Source organism: Trachurus japonicus, chromosome 14 (assembly GCF_045865225.1).
Source record: "Trachurus japonicus isolate A0001 chromosome 14, Traja_1.0".
In the NCBI taxonomy this organism is placed as follows: Eukaryota; Metazoa; Chordata; class Actinopteri; order Carangiformes; family Carangidae; genus Trachurus; species Trachurus japonicus.
Window position 1 is genome coordinate 17,780,295 of NC_140920.1, and position 18,720 is coordinate 17,799,014.

The 18,720-nt window shown below is 45.6% G+C and overlaps 1 protein-coding gene across 1 annotated transcript; it reads left to right on the forward strand.

The window, feature by feature from the left end:
* Positions 1 to 594: 594 nt before the first annotated feature.
* On the forward strand, positions 595 to 18,242 carry fgfr4 (fibroblast growth factor receptor 4). The gene is made up of 21 exons (XM_085798217.1): positions 595 to 1,408; positions 3,570 to 3,789; positions 6,794 to 6,966; positions 7,081 to 7,231; positions 7,343 to 7,393; positions 8,050 to 8,319; positions 8,469 to 8,558; positions 8,653 to 8,819; positions 8,922 to 9,045; positions 9,880 to 10,070; positions 10,161 to 10,299; positions 10,424 to 10,617; positions 10,778 to 10,923; positions 11,275 to 11,396; positions 11,508 to 11,618; positions 11,717 to 11,907; positions 13,293 to 13,415; positions 14,090 to 14,160; positions 14,266 to 14,403; positions 14,564 to 14,669; positions 15,267 to 18,242. Exons 2-21 carry the CDS (start codon positions 3,702 to 3,704, stop codon positions 15,441 to 15,443), a joined length of 2,823 nt encoding a protein of 940 aa, XP_085654343.1. The 5' UTR covers positions 595 to 1,408; positions 3,570 to 3,701; the 3' UTR covers positions 15,444 to 18,242.
* Positions 18,243 to 18,720: the final 478 nt, after the last annotated feature.

The window sequence follows — 18,720 nt, forward strand, 5'->3', positions numbered from 1 at the left end:
CGCCAAGGAGCTTTCATCAGAGTGGAGACATTAAGGCTCAGAGTGTTAAGCTCATAAAAACCGGAGCTGATCTTGATTCTGAGCTGCAGCTAATGGGATTACTCGCTCCTGTTCTTTTGCTGATGCAATTAAAACATGGAGGCAATTCACACGTATTCACTCACTAAAGCAACTTAATTGAATGCGCCCTCCGAAGTGCCCTTAATGCTCTGTTTGCAGAAAAGGACAATTAACCCGCAATAAATCACGCGTCGTCATAAAAATCTGTCGTAATAACGTGATTTATGCGGTGCGTTTGATTTATAGCTTTCTGTGGGAGACGACGGATAAACACAAACAATTTCATAAAGTTTAGTTTGTGTATTAAACAAGAAGAAGAAGTAGAAGTGATTTTAGGAGCAACTCCAGTGCGCGGTGCCGCTGTGGAGAGGAGGGAGAGGCAGGGGGTCTTGGGTTTTATTTGCCAGCTCTTTGGAGGGACGGGGGCTGGTTTGGGTGGGGGTGGAGGGGATAACAGAAGCGTACCCCTCCCCTCTCTCTCCCTCTCTCCCCCTCCTCCCTCCTTCCTCCTGCTCCCCTGGCCGCTCTCAGACCATTGTTGTTGTGGCTGCCGTCCGGAGAGCAGCACAGTGCGGTAGGAGGGCTGGTGTGTGTGTGTCTCTCTCTCTCTCTCTGTGTGTGTGTGTGTGTGTGTGTGGGACGCAGTCACTCTCTCTCTCCCTCTCTCCACTCGCTCTCTCTCTCTACTGTAGAAAGGACACGGACCGAGGAGGCTGAGCTTCACATTTTAGGAGCAGAGCTCACATCTAACCGGGATAAACCCACCGAGCAGAGGAGGACTACACTACACAACAGAGGCGCTGCGTAAAAGACGCACGTGAAGAGTTTTATCCACAGTTTAACCACGAGTGGACTCTGAGCTTGGGGGTCGCGTTTATCACCCTCTGTGTCAAGCTTTTTCTCTCATTGTCTCGGATCTTCTTCTTCTGAAACATCACCAGAGCGAGAAAGGACAAGTCTTTACACGCGCAACTCCACGCTCCCACTGGCCTGTGTGGGTTTTTCTTTCTCTCCATGGATTTAGCGCTCTGAGCGAGCGGCTGCACCGGACTTTGCCCCGCGGGGATCAGCTCCTTCCTCCCTCCGGGCAGCAGGAGAACCGGCAGCTGTCGTTCATGTTCCAGGGGAGGCTGTTTTTGATGGATTTATAAGCTCAATTCCGCGTCAAACCGGATACAAAAACAGCCGAGACACCGCTCACAGACTGTTTTGTTTTTTTTTATTGGGAGAAGGGTAAATACAACAAGAGCTCCAAATGAGGATTTCAATATTCGCTCGTGTCGACCGGGACGTGGAGTGATCTCCCTGCCAGTCATCACGGCGAGGACAGACCGGGAGGAAAGGAAAGGTGGGTGAAAACAGACAGAGACAGCTGGAGATTCTTGGAGAGTTGTTTTCATTCATTTTCTGAAGGCATGGAGGAGCAATTGGTTTAGATTACAACTACAATCTACTCAAGAAAACTCGTATAAAAAATACAAATCTTTCTCCATAGTTGAAGTTATTCTAGTTTTTATTAGTTTCCAAGGATTTGCTATAAAAATGTCTTGAACTGAAGCACGGTATTATCTCTTATCTGCATTGACCGGATCAATATTGGCGTTAAAACCGAATGAATTGATGCAGGTTTTGTAGATTTTTAAACCGGGATCCCAGGGTAGTCCACTCTGTTTTTTGATCCAAGGCGAAGCTTCACTTGTTGTGTGTGCACACAACGCGCGGAGCCAAACAAGTCACTGATTAGACATTGGACCCTCCACAGTGTCAGGAGAGAGGAGCGGAGTCTGGACTCAGATCCCAGTAAACCTCATACAAAGTCGTGCATTTCATTTGTGTCTGCACGCACACAACCAGGTGTTAAACCCTCCTAGCTGGGCTTGATGGGAAATGATGTGGTTTAATCTGAGAGTAAAAAAAAAAAAAAAAGATCAAAAGTCAACATACCCCTCTGATCCCAGGAGGTGTGACACGTTGATTGATTTGATTGACACACGGCGGGAGGCGCGCACGATTTGGACACTGTGACCACTGTACAGCATAAATAGTGACAGGTCTGACTAGTATTTTGGCAGCTCACAGGTTCATTATAACCTACAAGGGTTGTTTGGTACTAATAGGGCATATAGGCTGGATTTATTGACTGTGATTTATGTGAGAGAAATAAACAGTAGCCCGCTCCTCTCTCCATGTTTTAGGGCTAAAAAAAAAAGTCGAAAACAGTAGAAGTGTTTTGGCTCCGTGCAGCAACCAGGCAGTGAGCCAGCGGAATTAGCAGCAGCGGGGAAAAAAGTTTTCCAGTCCTTAATTGAGAAAGAATACGTTTCATTCAGCAACCTGGTTCTTTAAACGGTGTGTGTGTGTGTGTGTGGGCGCTGCCTGCATGCATGGAGCGCACGCACCAGGGTCTGGCGCCTGAGCGCAGTTGGCCCGACTCGCAGCAGAAAAATCAGCGCATTATTCCTTTAGCTTTCTTCTAAGCTGTCAGAGTTTATAGTTTTGTCTAGAGACTTTAAAATAATACCAACTGAGGCGATGTGATATTTCCTAAATTAACTGTGTTTAGGGATTTTTTGAGTCAAACTTTAAGATGCTTATGTGTGGAAACTGGATGTAGTTTACTGACTCTTATTCAAATCTGGATTGCATTCATTCCCAGGTTAGACAAATTGAAAACAGGCTTAGAACAGTAATCATCAATTAATAGTAAAGTCATCCAAAAGGGAATAAACTGTTCATAAGTTATGTCTAAACACTATTTTCTTGGGCATTGATGCTAAAAAGAAATCCCCAACCAAACCAGTCTTTTGATTTTTAGTTGTACAGGGAAAATGAGACATTTATAAACAGCACTTTGGGCTGTGATGGGAATTTTCACTATCTTCTGACACGTTATCAATCAAACAAGTGTACAGAGAACGGGACTGAAAAATAAAGTAAGGTGTCACGCCCAGGAAATTAACAAGTTATCTAAGTTTAGAGTTATGCACCTCCCTGAAATGAGATGTGTATCTCAGCGAGAAGATGGACTCTCGTCTATTTCGTTATGTTTCCGGCGTGAACCTGAAGTCTCATCAGCTGCCAGTCGAAACCTCTGCGGCTCCTTCAGATTCTGTGGCTTCCTGGCAAGTTTCAAGTGTTTTTTTCCAAGTAAGGGCCCATTATCCTGGAGCAGACTGAGTGCCATCCATTGACAAACAACAGGCGGTAACAGCCCTGCTCCTTATTCATGACGCAGGAGAGCCTGGACAATGTAAAAGGCCGATGGGACAGTTAGCAGGACATCTGGTTAAGAATACAGCTGCTCGCAGTCAAAACAGGCTCCGTCTTTAACTGTTCGCCCAAACAATTGTTTGTGTTTTTCTGCCACCTGGCTGGAAAGTGAACAGAAAAGTTTTTTGTCTTTAGCTGCAGATCTCCTCAAGGAATCAAGTTTCTGATCAACAGATAACCAAACCGTCTGCCATGTGTTTGTTTGCCCCCCTCCCTCACCCCACCGTCTCCTTCCACAGGATCCAGATTTAGGGACTTTGTGGGTTTCTGAGATTCCTGCCAATGCCAGGAATCGGAGTGTGAGGCCCACTAAGGCTTCCATCGTATACTTGTACCGTTCAACCACAAGACACACGTCACGTCTATAGAAGATGGCGAGGGTCTGCACGTTCTACTTTCTCCTGCTCTGTTTGATGGAAAGCGTCTCGGCCCGGCCCACCGATGAGAGAAGACCTAAAGGTAAGACCTGAGTAACCGACCTGAGAGACTAGAGAACAATTTCTGTTGAGTTTCCTTTCATGTCATTACACCTTATCTTTGGGGATTTGATGGGATCACCCCTCCTCCTCCTCCTCCTCCTCCTCCGTCTCCTCCTTCTGCTAACACACACCTTTTAACTCGTTTCAATTGGTCCACTGTCACTTTTTTTGGTAGTAAGTTTTAGCTTCGTGGCAGAGGAAGTCCAGGTGACAGGAAACATGACAGAGAGGCTGAAGAAGGAAAAAAAAGCTCTCAGTCTTTTTGCTGTCGTAAACTCTGCTACCTGATCCGTCCGAGGCCCTGGGGCTCGGAAGTGTAAATCTGCCTGGCTGCGTGCCAGCTGTAAAGGATGGAGTTGGGGTGGGGGGGTTGCATGGGTTTTTTCATTGATGCTTTACAAAGAGAAGCCAATGCAATAAATCATCTCACCTCAGTTTGAAGTTCCAGCAAAATATTTCTGCCAAGTTGAAGTGTGATCGGTGTAATTGATTAATAAACTCTGTATTTTCACAAATACAAGTTTTCTCAAGTCAGATTAAAAGGAAGAGTCTTTTTTGAGGTTGTGTGTATAGATCGATGAAAGATAAAGTGGATTGTTGTCCTGGAGGTGTTGAGCACAAAAGTCGGAGGCCCAGCGAGAAGCAGAGCCGGTCAGGGTTTGTAGTTCAGATGACAATGTGCAGGAAGGAGCTCTCAGGTTCAATTACAAGATATATGGAAGAAGAGTTGATAAGAGGAAGATCCATTTTCCAAATATCTGGTCAAACTGGAAGAATGAGGCATAAAATACATGGAACTCAATACAAGTTTTAAGAGCCAAAGTCGTTCAGTAAAGTACATTCAGTGCTTTAATGTATTGATTTAAATGGCCTCGGTGTCATGTCGGCTTGATTGAAAGGAGGTGATCATAAATGAAGAAGGAGACAGAGACATCAGACAAACAGCCAGCACCTCCTGTCAGTTGAAAGAGTTAAAAGAGACTCAACCAGCTCCTTAAAGATGACTCCAGCTCAGCAAAGGTCACAAAGGTCAGATTGACCCACAATGCACTGTGACAGGGTCGATTTCACCCGCTCTTCACTCTGGAGGAAGATGATGCAGAGAAACGTTCGAGTCTATTTAAGTTTTATCTAAGAAAGATTTGATTAATCTCATGTTGCTAATCTGATAATGAGTGAAAATAAATCACACCACCCCCCCATAAATATAATTATACATCTACTAATGTTACAAACCACATGCTGCTGCTAAATGTAGGGATCTGACTTTGTCCAAGGTTTTTTTCTTTTTCCGCCCCCCTGGAGAAACTTATTTTGAGCCCTGCTTTCTCCCACATCATTACAGATTATATAAAAGTCTGAGTGTAGCTTTTGTCCGTACGTTGCCGCTGTGATTTCAGCTGCTCCTCATCCCCACAGAGCTGAATATAACGCAGCACATTTACACAAGTGTAAAAGGACACATGGCGACTTTAAAATCTTGGCCGGATGAATCCTGTGTTTTTTTCCTTTGAACCAGATTTGAATTGAAATCACAAATGGCTCCCTGTCATTTATCATTGACCGGGAGCCATTTGCAACAGTGTGGAGATCAGACTGTGCCAGGGAATGCCATCTTTTTCGCTTTGGTCTCTGCACAGATTAAGTGGGTTGGCGTTTTTTTGTCGGGAGTGCATCTGCTGGTCAGACACAGTGTCCAGGCCAGAGTTGGACCAGTAGTTAGCGGCTTCTTCAAAGTTTAAGTTCAAAGCTGATTTATATACCGAAATAAAATATATCCTTTAGCAAGAAAACCAATCAAAACTGTTATATTATCAATCATACATTATCTATAATAAACCAGTATCCGTAATTCACAGGAGGAGCTATAAATCATGCGTTAATGCAAACTGGCCTGAGGGAGGCCAATCAGGAACAAGACTTCTCTGTAATTGAACTGTTATGGAAGTAGGCTGCATATTATTGGGCAAGTTCCTGGACCGGGGCATGAAGGCCTCCTCATTGTCCCGACCGGTCTCCATAGAGGACTCTCTGCTGTCAGGACTCTGCTGACTGGCTGGCTGGCTCGCAGCAGCTGAGAGGTTTGTTTGTGTTGTGTTGTGTTTTGTTTGCCCCCTCGCCTCTGGGTGACAATTCACACTCTGCCGCAAGTTCAACTCCAGGGCACCGTCCCTGTCTCTGGAAGTTCATTAGCATGGCCGCAACTGTGTGTGTGTGTGTGTGTGTGTACATCTATTTGTTTTACTGCTGACCACTGGTGTTCAGGTTTGCTCCATTAGAGACAAATGCGCGGCCTCCTGTGATAACACTCATATTGTGAGCTGGACTGACGATGATTGACCATCAAGACCTTTGCATCAATCTGTTTTACTTTCGGTTGCTTTTCTGATTTTCCGCTAACGAGGTTGCAACCGTGCGTTTGTTCCTGAAAGCATTACCTCTACGTGTACTCTGGGCGATTTGGGAAAGAAGGCAGCACTTCACTCCGACAAGGGAACAGATTGCCTTTTCACTAAGCGCTCGCAGGAAGCAATCAAACAGAAAATTGCCCTGGAAAATTGCTTGTTCTGAGTGACTGAGCAGTGAGCGAGGTCCCTAGCCAGGGCGCACATATGCTCCAACAAGTGAGTGGGCGAGCACATAAATGGGCGAGTGACCCACTGAATGGATGGCACTGTTGCTGATGGTGACACGATAGTAGCCGGGTTATCAGGGCACTCTATCACCGGTTGCTGGTAGCATTAAATGACCACGTTGTTCAGGAACACGGTGTTCTGTTGCCAGACCTTTCAGAGGTAAACTGAAACCTCCACTATGTGTTTTAACAATTTTTATCTGGGTGTTTTCAGACCAAGGAGGTTTGTAAGGGTTTATTAAGACCCTAAACGCCTCTATTATGTAGAAACACTGTCACACCCAGTGTTGGAGCTTTTTAGAAGTTGTTAAGTCTGTAAGTTTGATTTTTCTCTCTTTGCCCCTGCCAGATCTATGGGTCTCCAGGCCTCTGATCGTGCCAGGTTATCCAGAGAACACCACAGCGGTGGTGGGAAGTCAGACGAAACTGGTGTGTAAAGTCCACAGACCGGCGTCCACCAAGGTGCAGTGGCTGAAGACGGAGGTCAGCGCTCAGGGACCTCTTCGCCTGAGAGCTCTGACGGTGAGAGACGTGACATAAACCAAAAAAATAAAATAGAATAAATAAAAGTGCAATTAGGTTTTAGGTCATGCTCTACTCAGGCTGGGTTCTTAAAATGACCTCTTCTCTGCGCAGGCCCTGCAGAGCAATGCATCCAAGATGAACACCCTGTATCTGTCCAACATCACCATGGCGGACGCCGGCGAGTACATCTGCATGGCCGAGAGCTCCCACGGGGCGCACTCGGTGCAGGCCATGCAGTCGGCGTGGCTGGCCGTCCTTCCTGGTGAGACACAGACACACATGTCCCCTATAGTAACATCTTGAACTCCATGCAACTCTTTACAATGCAACCACTCAGTCACTGTTTTATAACTTCAACCTCTTCCTTCCACAGGCACCATCATTTCCCAAACTGTGGACCTGTCTGCTGCTGATATCCCTCCAGGTAATTTCATTCTACTGCTGGAAATGTTGACGGTTGAAGGCTTATCTATTACACCCACTGTGAGCATTTGAGTGCATGCTAATTTAATCCATTTAGTTGTCTGTAATGTAAAAAGATAAGGCTGTATTGTAAACCCATCTGAAAACAGACGACAGAGTGTTGGAGGTGCTATCAGGGCCATCTGTGTGGGCTCAAACATCGGCCTCCTCCTCACTTAGATCTCCACTGAACCTTCACCGCCCCTCAGATTTAGTCTCCGTCCACTGTCACGCTGCAACGTGTTCATTAGCTTCAGTTTCTCGTCCTTCTTGTTTCTTTGTTGTTATCTTTTTTTCTGAGTGAGTGAAGGAGGGAGTTTGCAGTGTTAGCTGGATCGCTCTCAGTCCCACAATAATCCACAGAGGAACAAAAAAGATGAAGAGGTGGGGGTGGGCTGGGGTGGGTTAGGCCTCCTGGTCTCTGTGGTGATTTTATTGTGTGTGTGCTATGGGGATGAGAGATAATGGGGTCGAGGAGGTGAAGGTCACGGCAGAGGGGATGGCTACTTGCTTTAGAGAGGAGAGGAAGAAAAGACCCACTGACCGGTCCGACTCTGTAAAAGAGAAGAAGAAGAAGTAGAGAAAAAAAATAAAACTTGATTGTTTTGGTTTCCACAGATGTTCTCGAGGACCTGAGTGAAGACACCACGGAACATCTCCTGCTGGAGCCCGGTAACGTGCTGAAACTGCGCTGTGACATGAGCACCCGGCCCGGCATGGCGGTGAACTGGTACAAGGAGGGATCGCGGGTTCTGGCCACGCCGCGGATCCAGATCCGCAGCGCCATCATGGAGATCACGGACGTGACCTACGAGGACTCGGGCGTTTACGTTTGCGTTCTCCGCGGAACCAAAGAACCCGTGAGAAACTTCACAATCACTGTAACAGGTAAAGACACCAACACTGTTCTTAGAGAGCTCAGGGCATAATTATATATCTGCAATAACTATTAATAGTATAAACATTTAATTGATGTTAGTCACATAGATGTGGGTATTTACTTTTGTCTTCACTGTTTTTATTTCTCACCTGTCCAGACTCACTGGGGTCGGGGGACGACGACGAGGACAACGGCCTGGAGGACTCGTCGGCTGAGATCGAGAACGACCAAGTCTACTTCTCCAGGGGTGCGTTGGTTGTTTGGTTTGTTTGCTCACTCACTAAAACTCGAGTCTCCAGGCTTCCTCAGGGCTTTTCTGACTAAAGTCTTTGTCCATTCAGGCCCCTACTGGACCCACCCCCAGCGCATGGAGAAGAAGCTGTACGCTGTTCCTGCAGGCAACACGGTGAAGTTTCGCTGTGCGGCCATGGGCAGCCCCATGCCGAGCATCCGCTGGCTGAAAAATGGACGTGAATTCAGAGGAGAGCATCGAATCGGTGGCATCAAGGTGAGAACGGCAGCAGGGTGGTGATGGGAGAAGGTGGGCGATCCCAGGTTGTGTCTGTCTCAACTAACGATGGATTGTGTTTCTCTGTGTGTTTTTTTTTAGCTGAGACACCAGCACTGGAGCATGGTGATGGAGAGCGTCGTTCCTTCAGACAGGGGAAACTACACCTGCGTGGTGGAGAATAAATACGGCTCCATCTTGCACAGCTACATCCTCGATGTCCTGGGTAAGATGATGATGATGATGATGATGATACACAACCCAAGCCCTGTTTATGTTTTAATGCTTCAGACTATTTAATATTTTGTGTATTTGTTCGTTGAAGTCCTGGATAAAATATCAGCACTTATGATGTTCGTAAAACTTCCAGTAATCTGCACAACAGTTATTAGTCAGCACTTTATGGAAAAAGCGTCATGTCCACAAATAAAAGCCTCCAGTCTGAGGGAGGGCAAAAGCAGAGGGGTGAGCAGAAGGTGACAGGGGCGCCTGGCGTCCGCTGTGGCGGGCAGGATGTGGACGGTCAGGCGTCCACACCAGTTTTCTACCTGACCTGTGACAGGAGATCAAGGAGGACTGCGGTTTATTTGTTCATTTGTTCGCTGTCCGTCCACCGCGGGGTCAGTTTCTGTCCCCGTCAACGGGGGGAAACGACTAACGAGACAGCTAACGAGATCAGAGAGCGAGAGTAACCGCAGATCAAAGAGACCCCGGCGACCAGCTGACAAAGAGCCACGCTAATGGAACCATTTTTTTCTAATCCCAAAATGACATTTCTGCTCTTTTGCCAGCACACAAACACATTATAGGTGACAGCACCAACTGCAAGCCATTTTTAGAAATTTGTTTGTGGCCTGTTTAGTAACCGGCCAAATATCTGGATGTTTGTTGCACTCCAGATTCCCTTTGATCCCTGCAGATTATTTAAATCTCCATCTCCATGTTCAAAGGTCACCTTTGACCCGTGAATTCTTTAAGCTCTCGTTTCTCTCCTGTCGAGATCTTTCACTGCTCTTTTCTCTGCTCACTTTTCTTATGTCTTCTCCCCCCATTTCCACAGAGCGCTCCCCCCACAGGCCAATCCTGCAGGCCGGTCTGCCGGCCAACACGACAGCAGTGGTGGGCAGCGACGTCCAGTTCCACTGTAAAGTCTACAGCGACGCCCAGCCTCACATCCAGTGGCTGAAACACATAGAAAGAAACGGCAGCCGCTATGGTCCTGATGGGACACCGTACGTCCAGGTCATCAAGGTCAGTGTCAGATCAGAGGCATTTTGATCAGAAGAAACCAGACGAGTTTTCTGAAATGTGTTATTATATCAAGTCTACTCTGTTGTGCAGACTGGCAGTTTGAACATGTCGGAGGTGGAGGTGCTCTACCTGTCCAAAGTCACCATGGAAGATGCGGGAGAGTACACCTGTCTGGCTGGAAACTCAATAGGTTTTGCCCACCAGTCCGCTTGGCTGACCGTCCTATCAGGTAAAGGAGGAAGATTTGAATTAACTGGTTGCAGGATTTGGTTTTAAATTCTTTAAAAAAATGAAAACTTGAAGGTGTAAGCATGTTTAGTAAATCCTGCCCCCACCCTCTTGCCGCCCAACAGAGGAGGAAGCAGCAGACTCCATGGACACCGTGGAGACCAAATACACAGACATCATCATCTACGCCTGCGGCTTCCTGGCTCTGATCATGGCCATCATCATCGTGGTGTTGTGCCGGATGCAGGTCCACCCCAGAAGGGAACCGTTCGACGCTCTTCCAGTCCAGAAGCTCTCCAAGTTTCCTCTTCGCAGACAGGTAAAGGGCAGCAGTGTATCATGGGAGGTTTTTGTCTGATATGACATAACGACAGTGTACTCTTGGAGTTTCCTACTAATCGTGTCTGATTTGCACACCTCAAATCCTTCTGTTCGTTCCTGGTTAACTAAATCGTCCTTTTCTGCGTCTCCTACTTCAGTACTCGGTGGAGTCCAACTCGTCAGGGAAGTCCAGCGCGTCTCTGATGAGGGTGGCTCGCCTTTCGTCCAGCTGCTCTCCCATGCTGGCTGGAGTCATGGAGTTTGAGTTGCCCTACGACCCGGACTGGGAGTTCCCCAGAGAGAAGTAAGTAATCTGTCATGTCGAATCAACATGTTTTAATTTATTATGAAAGAGAGCTGTTTTGAAAAAATGTTCACTTTTACGTAAAAACCTTCTGCCCCCATGCATAGAGAGTGTTTCTTCACTAAGTTTAGTTTGGCTGCTCGGATCCAGACTAATTTAAACATTGTAGCTCTCGCACCATGTGGGGACCTAAAAAGAAACAAGTCCGCAGCCCATTTTTGGCTCTGCCCAACCCGTGTTTTAAGAAACCAGAGCCCAAAATTATGGATTTGTACAGTTTTCATTTGGACATACTTATTTTCACTAACTCTCTGCCTCTCTCTTTTTCTTTCTTTCTTTTTTTCTCTGTAGTCTAACGTTGGGCAAACCTCTGGGAGAAGGCTGCTTTGGTCAGGTGGTTAGAGCAGAGGCCTACGGCATCAACAAGGACTGCCCAGACCCGGCCACCACTGTGGCGGTTAAAATGCTCAAAGGTAGGAAAGAAATGACATAGACACAAAAACACCCAGACTTAGATAGTTGGTCTCTTGTCTGAGACAAAAGTATGCTCGTTTTAAATGAGAGGTCGTTTTCCCCGCCCTCAGATGACGCAACAGACAAAGACCTGGCAGATCTCATCTCAGAGATGGAGCTGATGAAGGTGATGGACAAACACAAGAACATCATCAACCTGCTGGGTGTCTGCACACAGGACGGTAAGAATGGCACCTTTTCAACTTAGACATGATGTTGTTTTAGCTCAACAATAGAAACATCTCTAACCCTGCTTGTGTGCCCCCCTCCGCCTCCTCAGGCCCTCTGTACGTGCTGGTGGAGTACGCCTCCAAAGGCAGTCTGAGGGAGTACCTGCGGGCCCGACGACCTCCAGGTATGGACTACACCTTTGATGTGACCAAGGTGCCTGAGGAGCAGCTCACCTTCAAAGACCTGCTGTCCTGTGCCTACCAGGTGGCCCGAGGGATGGAGTACCTGGCCTCTAAAAGGGTACGTTCACTTTAAAAGAGTGGCGCCATGCAGCTTCTCTGAGACTGTGTGTGAATCTCCTGGTGGTGTAATTAAATGTAGATAAATTGTAAAAGTAGTTTACCAAGTCAAGAAGGTTAAGTGCTTTGCATCTTGTACAGTTGGAAGAGACGATGTTTTTGGACATTTCCCTGCATATCTCTCTACACATATGTTTTGCACTGTTCCGATATAACTTGAGATTTGCTATATATACAAATTGTAATTGTTTTGGTGCAGGCCAGATGGGAGATTTATGCTCCGGGAGGAACTTTTAACGTTGCAAACTTCAATGTTTACATGTGGGTCCTCATTACAGTTAATTGCAGCCATGTCTCATGGCAGGAAATAGAGCCACAAAATGAAGGGAGGATGGTAACATGTTTCATGCATTTGCGGACTTCTCAGCTGTAATATCGGAGGTTTTGCTTTTGACACAAGGGGAAGTGTGATTAGGGTTCGGATCCTTTTGTGTGGTGCCGTGTTTTTTGTGTTTGGGCACTTGGCCTTCAGATGGATGAGTGTGGCTCAGACAGTTTTGGACAGCAGCTCCAGGTCTTTCCTCTTGTCATTCTCTGTGCCTCTGTCTGTCCCTTTCTTTTCTTTTCTTTCCATTCCCACCCCCCATGTTTCAGTTCCTTTCATTTTCCCAGCATGCTCTCTGTCTGTGTGCTTCTTATCAACACGTCTCTTTGTCTGCCAGCCGGTGTCTCAGACAGGCATTCCTGAACAGAAAGCTGCTGCAGCTTCGGCCCTATTTACTCTTCTTCCATCCATCTGTCCCTCCCTCTGTCGCCGGGCTTTGTCCTTTTTAGCGCTGCCATAAATCTGTTAGCAAACAGGCAGCAGAGCCGTCGTTTGGGTGTAGGCATCATGTTTCTGGCTCTACGGCCTCCTAAGAATGCAGGAGCCTGAAACTAACCCTCCATTATGGGGAGACCCACAAACCAAGACTGGTTCATTTCGCACGTTCCCGCAAATCCCACGTCTATTTCGAATGAAAACCAAAATAAACTTAATGACATCCATTCAATGTGGGCAAACAGTGCCTTTCTTTTTTTCCCCCCCAAAGGGTTGTTTTTTCTTCAAACTCCCAGGTTTCTATATAAAGACATTTTAATTTTGTTGCGTTCACTAAAATGAGGCTCTGTATGTTGACTTTAGACTCCTGAGTCTTTTCATTTCTGGAACAAAATCTGCAGCGGATCTTTTTTTTTTTTTTTTTACCTCCCCCCTACCTTTGTGTTTTTACAAACCAGAAACATGACATTTTACAAGGCTCAAAAGAGCATTTCAGGCTTTTATTAACCTCAGATAATTAAGTTTAGTTAATTTCAGGTTCCTTTAATGGTTCTTTCTTTCCACAGTGCATCCACAGAGATTTGGCAGCGAGAAACGTCCTGGTGACAGAGGACAACGTGATGAAGATCGCCGACTTTGGTCTGGCAAGAGGAGTCCACCAGATCGACTACTACAAGAAAACCACCAACGTGAGTGACAGACTTTTCCGGGGCTTATTTTCAGGAATCACTTTTCACACTTTCACACCAGTGGAGAACTCCTCCGTTTTCCAGTAGTTAATGAGGCGGCTCGAGTGCAGCCAAGGTACTGCAGCTCTCCTGATACTTTTCCACTGTTGAGGAGCTAAAATGTCGTCATGTTGGTGGTTCATGTCAGACAGAAAATGTTCTTTTCCTGCTTTGTATGATTCAATTTCTTTTTTTTAAATGATCAGCTACTCATTATAAAATTACCAAAACATGTTAATCAATCAGCTGAACCCGACATCTGAACCTCAGGAATGTAATATGTCATTTATATTAGTTAAGATGAAATAAAAGAAGGTATTTGGATGTTAAAAGGTAAAAAAAAAATACATATACAAACAAACTACCTCACTATGTTGTAAAAATGTCTTCTTTTCAGCCAGGCTCCTCCTGCCTGGCTCCCTTCACAGCTTTAATACTCCTCAAGACAGATGTCTGATGTTTTCCTCTGATTGGCAGCAGGCTTAATGGGAGTTAATTAGAAACGAGGGGAGACGAGGACAAAGCAGGGGGAAGACTGTGAGGGAGGAACGAGAGAGGGCGTGGGGGAGACACAGAGCGAGACTGTGGTTTGGTTTGAATGTGTGGGCTCTAACGTTTCCATGTCCGCTCTGCAGGGACGTCTGCCGGTGAAGTGGATGGCACCAGAGGCCTTGTTCGACAGAGTCTACACGCACCAGAGCGACGTGTAAGTTGAAGTCTCTGCAGGGGAAAAAAAAACATGACGCAGTGCGAATGTCTGTCCTGATTGTTTACGCTCTCCTCCTCCTCCTCCTCCTTCGTGTGTCCTCAGGTGGTCGTTTGGCGTCCTGATGTGGGAGATCTTCACGCTGGGTGGCTCGCCGTACCCTGGCATCCCTGTGGAGGAGCTCTTCAAGCTGCTGAAGGAAGGTCACCGAATGGACAAACCCTCCAACTGCACACATGAACTGTAAGGAGGAACTTCTTCCAACCGTCTAAATCAGCCAAATGAGTGTTATGTTTAAGATTTTGAGAAGTTTTACTCCAGTAAAGAGGAGAAAATAAGATAATTTTACATATTTAAAGTGCTGAAATAATGTTTTTTCCTGTTGTGCTTTTTTCCTCTGCAGCTACATGATGATGCGCGAGTGCTGGCATGCTGTTCCTACCCAGAGACCGACCTTTAAACAGCTGGTGGAGGAGCTGGACAGAGTGCTGCTGTCCATCTCTGACGAGGTGGGCGTCAAACACACACACACACACACACACACACACACACACACACACATGCACACTAACATATGCACTTGTGAAGATGCACACACATTTTCTTCTTCCTCTCGCGCTCTCTCAATCTGCTGTCCAGATGTTGTCAGTGCACCAGAGTGAATTTGTAGAGAGTCAGACTTATAAACTCTGGAGAACAGAAACAAAATCAAAAATGTGTTTAAAAAAAAAAAAGATGAAATTTCAGAAACTCTTTTTCAACACATACCAACTTCCACAGATCAGAGTCCATGTGATCGATTTGTTGAGATTTACAAGCTTAGATACAAAGTTAAAAAATCATGTTGGTCTAAAAATACTCGTCCGTGCTGTTGTGGTGGTCTAAAACTGTCACAGCCGCACATCCCCACATCTGCAACTCCTCTGTCACGGACGTTCAGCAGCAGCCTGACGGCCTTTGAGGGGACGCCAGATTCAGTTTCCTCTGCTGTTTACTGCCAGTGTCATTAACGTGTCAGTGTGGATCAGATTGTTTTTTCTGCCTTCACGGAAACATCAACAGGTCTCTAATTTCTGCACTTCCTCTCTCTCTCTCTCTCCTCTCAGTACTTGGACCTGTCGACGCCCTTCGAGCAGTATTCCCCGTCGTGTGAGGACACGTCGAGCTCCTGCTCCTCAGACAACGACTCCGTTTTTACCCACGATGCTTTGTCCACCGACCCCTGCCTCCTGGGCTACCAGGACGTGCGCTCCCAGATAGACATGAAGACGGCGCTCCGATAGGCGCCCAACAACACAACACATACGCAACATACACACACACATAAACACAACTCCACAGTGAGGAAACTTAACCTTGGGCTTTTTTTTGTCAAAACAAAAGCTCTACTGGCAGCCATACTGGAGGTCAACAGCAGCATTTCTAAAGTTTAAGTTAAAGTTTTTATTCTTAAGTATTACATTGGACCTCCAGTGTGGCACCAGACGAAGCCCTTAGATTTAGGTTTGCATCTTTTACACACACACACACACAATCACACACAGACACGCGTGTGCACGTGGAGCACTGAGGCCGGTGGGCTTCATTACACGGTGGAGTTTTGTAGGAAAACGTTTCATTGTGGGCAGAAGCAGGAGCAAGAAGAAAAGACTACAAACTAAACATGGTACTTTGGACGATCAGCTCTGGCACTGTGCCCATGAACAGTTGTAACGTTGGAAAACTGCGGCACTAAACACAACAGAAGAGACCCTGGTACTCAAAAAACGGCTCGAAATGCTTTCTTTGATCGGCTCTCCTTCAGAGAGGCGATGGACAATGATCTCCTCACATAAACTCAACCCAACACCGGGGCCTGAAAACCTTGGTGGTAAAGACATTTTAACAAAAACAAAAAGATTTATTTTGCTATGATAAAATAAAAAAGAAGAAACTGATTGTTAAATATAAATCTCTCTATATAATATTATTTTACTTTTGTGTTGCTTATTTAAAAAAAAGAAGAGAAAACAGTCTTAAATCTCAGGATGTGTCCTGCTAAGAAGTTGCTGTACCAGCAGCAAAGTGCCTGAATTTACGATTTCCTGTGAATATATTAGAATATTAAAATATTGTATGTACATATCAACAACAGAAAGACAATTGCCTTTTATAAATTATTCTGAATGACACAAAAATGAAGGTTATTGGAGGCAAAATGGGATTTCAAGAATTTAATCAAGTGTTTCAAGTGCCAAACCTGTCACAGGCGTCATCACACTGTCTTCATGTTTAAGTTTCATTCCAAAATATCACCAGGTTCAGTCGAGAAAACTGGCCTGCAAAGTCCCAGTCTGCAGAAAACATCAAATATTTCAAATAATGAGCCAATAGCAGATGCTGTTAAACTTTGGTTTGCATCAGCAACTTTGTAAACATGGTCACAAAACCAGGCTGAACACAAACAAAAACACAAATTATCTAATTTTCCATTGACAAATCAAGCCTCAAATGTTTGTGGTTAATTGTGGACTGGGCCTTTAAAAGCACAAAACTTGGGAGATTTTGGAACGAAACCCTCCATTTGTCATTTCATAGTAAACTGCTGCAACTCCTCCAACCTTGAGAAAACAGCTTGTGGGTAAATACCAGAGGGAGTTATTGTCTTTGTTGCTGTTGTTGGATGAAAACCATAAAATCTTTACAAAAGGTTTTGGAAAAAACAAAACGAAACAAAAAAGCTCCAACACAGTCTGGCCATGCCGGTCCGTCGACCCCAGAGGTCACGAGACAGACGCATTTTTACAAGTAAAAAAACCCCCAAAACAACGAGACTTGAGACAACATCTCGTGGTCTTCCTCCAACAACAAGCTTTAACTCACTCAGACTTTGCCCACGTTGCTGCTTTGTCAGAGACAGTGTGTCCACGGTGGGACTCTCCCTGAAAGGACGACTGAAGATTCAGCATGAGGACTCTGTGGGGAGCTGGCCCGGGCCCACTGTCACTGCTGAGGAGGGCATGGCGGGGGTGGGGTGGGTGGAGGGGGGGGGGCACTGAATGTGAAAGCCAGTGTGATTGATTTCAAATAGAGGAGAAGGGGGAGGGACCCTCCTTTGTTTGGCTGTAACCCTTCACCCAACCCAATCTGTTGGCGAGGGGTCCTCAGGTCCACAGCCTGGCCGGACAATGAGGGCTTTGCAGGCTTAATGGGCGTGACTACGGACCAGAGGGAGTTTTTTTGGGGGGGTGCTGGTGGTGTGGGGATAGCTTGGGCTTGTGTGCAAATGAAGAGGCTCTTATTATGGTAATGTCTCCTCTTCTGTCTCCCCCAAACGCCCCTATCTTTATCCATAGCCACCATCTTTTAAATTACAAATCTTAATTCACATTCGCTGCTTCCTTCCCCACTGCCACCAGGACCAGCTGCACAAAATTCCCCTGTGGGGTAACAAAAAAAAAAAAAAAAGCCAACTGAGTCCTCAGTCTGCAGACAAACACAGCTGAGACACAAACAAAATACCCATTGGTTAGTTTTTTTGAAGAGGAGGGAGATTTCTTCATTGTATGATCAGATAATTGTGACATCCTCAACACTTTGCTTCTGGTCGATGGTGAAATTTTACTCTCAGTCCTGAAATTTGCTTCTTTTTTTAATATATATATAAATGCTGGTGAAACACACGACCTCCTTCAGTCAGCTGAAAGAAATTTCATTTGGCTAATTGCACCATTACGCTCTGTTTTTTTTTAATTATTATTATTTCTTACAGATGTTGGAAAGTTTAAAGAAAATGTAAGAGCTTCATTTCAAAGTGCTAACGCATCTACTCTGCTCATTTGTTTGCATTTTATGCCGCCAATCACCTTGTGACAGCTGGTGTCACCGATGGAGATCTCATTTTGGAGTGAAGCTCTTAACGTTTATTTGCATAAAGTGTCCGGATACATTTGCATCTTTTTACATTCCAGTTATCCCAGATACAAACTGTAAACAATCACGACTGTTCTTAAACATTTCCTCGAGAGAATTATTTTAGAAATATCTAATTTATTTGTTTATTGTTTTGTTTTTATATGAAATAAAGTATAATTTAAAATAAAGCAGCTCTGCGTCCTGTCTCTGTTTTCACATTAGAATAAAAAACAGCACGTTCAGTCTCATTCTGTCAGACGGGACAATAACCAGACTCCAAAGTGGATGCCAGAGATTTCTTGATTTTTGGACAAGTTGTTATCGCTCCCATCGGCTAATGTTGGCTGCATTGATGGGTTCACTTGAAAATACAGAAATAGACTCACAGTGTCTTTGCCACACGGTGTGCGGAGGCTCGGGGGACATTTGGCCCCTCAGCAGAGGGTCCTCACCTCCTCTATAGTTCTTGTTAAAAGCTGCTCCATGTGCTCACCTCCCCAGCTGCATGGCTGCTGCTCTGCATGTGCTTCTCTTCATTTCTGCACCTAAATGAACTCACACTTTTGTTTACTTGGATTTAATAAAGGGTAAATCCCTCCTTGTTCCATTCCTCCAGCCAGTTTGAGATCAAGTGTGATTTCTGAGTTTTAGCTTGAGCAGAAATTG